Genomic DNA, 6,613 nt, shown 5'->3' with positions numbered 1-6,613 from the left:
ACTTGCACTTTTTCACCAGCATCATCTCTTGCAGCATTTCCAAGCCACTGGCAATGGTTTATATGCATGTATAAATAAAAGAGATAAAGAAGGAGTTGGGACAGAAGGATAGGGGGTATATTTTAAATTTGATCTTCAAGGACTGGAAGAAAACTAAACATTTATTTCCCTGCACCCTAGTAAATAAATACATACATAAAAAGAAGAAGGGGACGCATCATTATTCCTGATTTACAGTACTGTGTGCCTGGGAATAGAAGAGACATCAGCTGAACAAAGCCTATCTCTACCGAACAATCTCACTTCTGAGCCCGATCATATCAGAGACCTGCATGGCATTTTCTCTTTACAGGGGTAAGCCGAGGAGTACAACATAAATTGAATCTTATCCCGACCATCATCTTTATCGATTGTGCTGCTATTAGGAAGGAGAGGGGGGGAAATATCTTGATTGTGTTTATCTCTGCATCTCTTTTGTTATTTATCGAGACCTGGGAGGAGGAAGAGAAGGGGAAAACAGCACTTTTCAACACATCCTCACACATACACACACACCCCAAACACACCGGCTACTGATATATTCTAGATCTCTGGGAGAAAAAAGACTCTGGTGGGAAAATGTATCTCTAACTCGTCTTAAATTACCTACGTTGTTATTTATACTCTCCAAAAATTAGATAACATCTTCCATTTCTGGACCTGCGAGGCCATCACAAGGAATGAGATCTGCCTTTTCCAATTCAAACAGAACAACTCGCTGCTTTTAATTTATTTTTGATTCTGAATTTTTCTTTTTCTTTTTAATGTTCCTCTCCTGGAGTTTCGAACTGTAAAAGCACCAGGGTGTGGGAAAGGGGGCTTTAAGAAAGATTGTTGCAAAGACTCAGGCAAGGTAAGCGCTCTTTAACTAATATTCTTTTGCAGGTGAAATTGGAATGGTTTTATTTGAAATCTCTCTCTTTGTTCCGATTGCCAACATAGGCGCTGGATATTGTTTGAGATCAACCCAGATCGTAAAGGAAGGGAATTCAACACGCTGTATGGACAAACCTTACAGCAACTTTCTCCGATAACTAACGCTATAATTTCCCGTTTTATATGTTGCCACGCTGTAAATTTCGAAAGCTATTTATCTATCCCTTCTTTCAAATCAACCTCTCAGCTGAAAGGCGCTATTCGTATTTTTCAGAAGATCGCTGATATTTAACCTGCGTAGTGGCTTGTTATTTTGTTTTGTATTCTTGCTTTCAGAACCTCATTAGTAAAGTCATCAGCATTTTAAAACAGCAAAAAGCAATTCGGAAAGTTCTAGTGGTCCCCGAGTCTCTTCTAAATGAAGAAATTTTGCTGTTTTTCTTTCCCCCCTGTTTCTTTTTTGTAATCGCTTCATGTTTGTTTCCTTTGCTCCCTACACAGCTTCCTGCAGTTCCACTGTTTGTTTTCTTGACACATTCGCCGGCATATTGATAGACTTTTAATCCGTGTGGATGTGTTGTAATAAAACAACCAGCTACAGAGGGATGTGGGTTTTAGACTCTGAATTCCCACTCAGCCTTTCCTCTCAGGAAGCTCCTCAGTGTGAAAAGCATTTCAAACAGGGTGGAAGCTTACCTGACCCCCCCCCCCCACCCTTTATTATTAATTATCATGATTATTTTATTTCAAATCTTTAATGCGCTCAGAATCATACAGTCTTTCGTTTTGAAGTTGTTGGGTTGTTGTTTTTTTTGCAAACTGGTTCTGAGTCATAATAATAATAAGAAATAATAATAAGAAATCATTAAATGCCCACAGTACTGTAGTTGAGATCATAAACTTTACACTGAAATACTTTGTAATCCTAATTTTTGTGGTAGGATGATGTATTCCCTCCTCCCTCCCCCACCCCACATTTGTGTCCAAGGTTATTCTCTAGTTGCCTGATGTATTGTTTTATTACATGCCGGCATGTCCATATGAGTTCCTGGATTTGTATTGCTGTCTACATGACAGATGGTGTTCTGTGAAGCTGCAAGAAGATACGATTCAATTTTCTTTTGAAAGGCACGTCTAAATTCAGTCATTTATTTATATATTTTAGAAGGAGGGGGAGAGAGAGAGAATGAAAAGAAATGTGAAAGTTTTTTTTAAAACCATCTTTAATAACCTGGAACCCAGAAATATCCCCATCCAATCAGTTACTCTGACGCTACAGATTCAAGAAAATTAGCATGAGAAAGCAGCTCCGCATTGTACGAAGAATAGAATAGAGGAGCTACATTAGATCCTATAGGTTTGATTGTATCTCCCCCATACTTCCACGCTGGCCTTGTTATGGTTAAAGGATCTTGAGCTATATTTCTTTCTATTTTAAGCCATCAAATCCATATTGGATTCCATTTCCGGGTTAAGCAAAAAAAAAGTTTAACAGACAATTGGTAGAGGGGAAATACTGTATTTAGAAATGAAAAATCTATTTAATATTTGGAGAGTAGCTGAATTATTGTTTTATTCTTATTTTATTTTGTTATTGCTCCCTGGGCCTGTTTCCACAAGCAAACAAACTAGGGAAATGATCAGAGGAAGAATATTCTGTAAAAGCTGTTGACAGATGTTAGATTGTAAATTATGCAGTATGGTTTATTGTTATTATTATTCCTACGATCGTTGGTAGTAACCCTTTCCACTTAATAAAAAAAATGGATTTGAGTTTCCTCTATAGAAATCTCCCTGTTATAACCTAGGTAAGATATAATATTTATCTTTTGTATCCTTTCTATTTTACTGAGATGGGGGTTGTTTTGTTTAGAACCAGTTAGTTGAGATTTACAAACCCTTGGGAGAAGTAGGGAGGAGGCTCAGGCAAGGGGAAGGACATTGGTAATTATTATTAATTACTATTATTATTAATTATTATTATTATGTAATGTTGTTTTTCAAAGCCAGGTAAAGGGAGATATAATCAGAGGCTAGAGGGCATGGTTCTACTCCGGAGTAACTCCACTGAAGTCAATGACACAAAGCTAAAACTGACGCAAGTGAGGGCAAAATCAAACCCTAGTCTAGTCTGGTTATACCCAACCTGCCTTTGTGCCCAAACACATTGTTGTCTCGTTGTTATCAACAGGCCCTATCTCTAGCGGGTCTCCTGGTTTGATCTGGTGTTTCTTTTTCCTTGGGCCAAATTGTTCTCCCTTGCAATGGTGTCAATCTGGAGTCACTCCCTTGCCTTGGCTAGAACGACTCCACCAGGGTTACACCCGCGCGTGTCAGGAGCAGAGTGCGGCCCCGTGTCCTGACCTGGGAGGCGATTGCCGGCTTGCTCTCCCCATAGCGGAGGGGCACCCTCCCTGACTCCCCTTGGCGCTCCGATTTGGCATTTTCAGGGCCAAGGAGTGTAATTCCAGCCCGGATTGGTGCTGGCGGATGAGCTCCGCTAGCGGGGAGGGGCTGGGCCGGGCCCAGGGGAAAGGGGCTTTGCCGGTCGGCTTGCACAGTAACAGTGTGGACTTTTCTATTTTGTGCCTCTCTCCTTCCCCTGCCCCCCCCCCCTTCCCGTGTCACTGAAGGCTCATTTCCCCACCCCACCAAAATGATGCTCAGCCCGGACCAAGCGGCGGATTCCGATCACCCCTCCTCGGCCCCCTCGGACCCGGAGTCCCTGGCGGGGACCGACGCCAAGGGGCTGCTGGGCTGCTGCGTCTCGGACCCGGAGCCGGTGGAGGAGGGCGGCGGGGAGGGCAAGGGGGGCGGCCGGGCGGCCCTGCACCCCCAGCAGCTGAGCCGCGAGGAGAAGCGGCGCCGGAGGAGGGCCACGGCCAAGTACCGCTCGGCCCACGCCACCCGCGAGCGGATCCGGGTGGAAGCCTTCAACCTGGCCTTCGCCGAGCTGCGCAAGCTGCTGCCCACCCTGCCCCCGGACAAAAAACTCTCCAAGATCGAGATCCTGCGCCTGGCCATCTGCTACATCTCCTATCTCAACCACGTGCTGGACGTGTAGGGGCTGGGCCGCGGCAGAGGGGGACCGCGGGAGCACGGCTGGCGGGGACGGAGGCGACGCGCGCTGCCGGGAGGTGATACTGACAAGGGGAGACACTTGCAACATATTCCACCTGGGGAAGGGAGGGGCCCTCTGAGCCCTTCCTGGCGGCCCCGGGGGTGGATCCGACTCTTTCGGGACAGCTTTGCGGGGTTCCCCAGAGTCCTTCGGGTCAGACATTGCAGATGCATCTGCGTTTTCCAAGACAGCTGTAGGGCCTGATAACCAGCCAAGATCGTTCATATCAATAGACCAACTCGCTGTCTCCTGCACGGCTAGTTTTCCTTTGGAAATCACTCCAGACTTCGCAGGTAACATTTCATTGTCCTCCCTTTCTTACTGAAGGAGAGCTCAGAGCTGTGATGGCTCTAGGGGACAAAAGCTCCGAAATTAGAGACTTTTTTATTTCTCCTCCCGGACAATCGCACAGTGCCCTCCACAAAACGCAAGAGACCAGTTTGTTTTTCACACGAGAACTTCTACAATTAGGCTCCAATTCAGCAAAGCACTTAAGCACTTGCCAGGTCAAGGGGACTTTAAAACGGCCCTAAGTTCTGCAAGCTTAAGTGCTTTGCTGAATGAGGACATTAAAGACTCACAAGGTAAAAGGGAGCTATAAAGAACATAACAAGGGAAAGGGCAGATGCATTTCCAAAGTCTTCTGGGGGTATATAAAAATAGACTGAATATTTTGCAAGGTTTTCTTTTTAAAAATCTTTTCCCACCTATACCACAAGGTGGAAGAGCAGTTTGGTGATACACATATAGAAAGTCCAGTTTTAGAAGGAAAATGTAAAATCAGATTGTTTTTCAGGTTGTCAAGTGCCCCTTTATATATCCAAAAACATCTACTTGTGACCTTAAACATGTGACCCATGGGTGCAGTTAAAAATAACTATTTTTTATTTATGTTAGAAGGAGTAGACTATTTATTTTTTTCAAGACCTATTTATTTTTCTGAGTGGTGACAATTTTACTTTGGATACTTTGTGCCAATTGGTTTATATAGTCGAGTGTTTACACTTTCTCCTGTGGAATATTATGTCTAACTTTTCAAGTGTTTGTTGGGATCAATTCAGTGGTTATTTGTTTTTTGCTCCAGTTATATTGCACTTGTATATGACAACCTTCCCTTCCGCCCTGTTTCTAAGTATATTTTATATATTAAGACATTTGTTCTTGAAGGATTTTTCTTTTTTGTGTGGGATCAACACTAGCACTTCACTAGAGGTTGTTTTTTTTTTAAAATACTTGTTGTTATTCTGAACTATAGTTATGTCTGAAAAGTACTTTACAAACAGTTTATAAGGGAAGTAGTTTTTTTGTCTGTGTGTGTGTGCGTGCGTGTGTGTGTGCGTGTGTATGTATGTGTGTGGTATTTTTTTAGGAAATGACTTTTTTCCTAAAAAAAAGAAAAGAAAAGAAAGAAATAAAAATAAAAATAAAAAAAAAATCCAGGACTACTTTCCTTTGTAACAACCAAAAAAATTCTATAACCTGAATATGTTTCATGTTCTCTGCTGTGAATCTCTCAAAACAAGGAGCGCGTTTTAGAGACAAAAAAAGAAAAAAGAAGTCTGCGATCCAAAGATTTTAATCTTTTTCAGGGTTTTTTTGTGTGTCTCTGTTGCTTTATATAATGCAATATTTTGTAGTGAAAATAGATAAATCTGGTTTCTATCTGATGCGTTTTTCATATCTCTCATGAATGGTGCGCTGTTTTGCATATAAATAAAAGTATCAAATAAAGCTGGTTTTTCCTAATTATTTTTCTTTGATTTTTCCATAAGATGGAAATTAGAAAGGATGTACAGCCAGTATTTGCATGAGATTTTTGAAGCCTTCTAAAGTTGTCTATGAAAGAATCTCAACAGGTTGCACAAAAATGGACAGTTGCTGTCTGATACTAAAGATCATAATTTATCTGATAATAAAGAAATTCCTCACATAAGGCCCTGATCCTACAACTGGGCTCAACAGATTCAGTTGCAGGATCGGGGCCTAACTGTGTATGAGCTGCAGGACATTTCTTTCATCCCCTGCTCATTCCACTGGGCATCTGGTAGCACACTTTAAAGTTCAGGCTGTGAAGTCAAATCAAACCTTTAGAATCACCTGTTTTTACAAATTGTTTCTGACGCATTCATCTACGTGGCTGGTATTTTACATGCTTTGTCCCTGCCTGACTGTGAGGTGTTTGGGTTTTTTAAGTTTAATTAAAATCCCTTCTGCTAGTTCTGATTTGGGTGCAGTGAAATAAAAATACACTTTTCTTGTTTATAAAAACTCCAACCCCACTTATTTGGACAGGGCTCCAGCTAAAATGACTGATATTTGAAACATGGCATTAATGTAGACCTGATCTTGTAAAGGTATATTACCAGGGTGAAAATCACACTGTGCAGAGGACCAGCAAGGCCTAAGCACCACTTAACTGCCAATTAAGCCCTTGTCTGGCTCCTCTGCATGGGGTGCATTTTACCTGCAGTGCTGTGCACTATGACTAGTCCCATTGACTACGGGACACCTCTTTAACCTTCACCATAGTAATGGTGTCCATCATCGGGCCCACAATCTTCACTGATGAATAGAGGC

The 6,613-nt window shown here is 42.2% G+C and overlaps 1 protein-coding gene across 1 annotated transcript; it reads left to right on the top strand.

Moving 5' to 3' along the window:
- The first annotated feature begins 3,551 nt into the window (after window positions 1-3,551).
- NHLH2 (nescient helix-loop-helix 2) lies at window positions 3,552-5,774 on the top strand. The gene has a single exon (XM_037889729.2). It carries the CDS (start codon window positions 3,572-3,574, stop codon window positions 3,977-3,979), a length of 408 nt encoding a protein of 135 aa, XP_037745657.1. The 5' UTR covers window positions 3,552-3,571; the 3' UTR covers window positions 3,980-5,774.
- The last annotated feature ends 839 nt before the right edge of the window (window positions 5,775-6,613 follow it).

The sequence above is a fragment of the Chelonia mydas genome, chromosome 1 (genome assembly GCF_015237465.2).
Source record: "Chelonia mydas isolate rCheMyd1 chromosome 1, rCheMyd1.pri.v2, whole genome shotgun sequence".
Classification (NCBI taxonomy): Eukaryota; Metazoa; Chordata; order Testudines; family Cheloniidae; genus Chelonia; species Chelonia mydas.
This window is presented reverse-complemented; position numbering and strand designations above follow the sequence as displayed.

Excerpts from the sequence above, each read along its gene's own strand:
- NHLH2 (XM_037889729.2), top strand. The coding sequence starts at position 3,572 with ATGATGCTCAGCCCGGACCAAGCGGCGGATTCCGATCACCCCTCCTCG.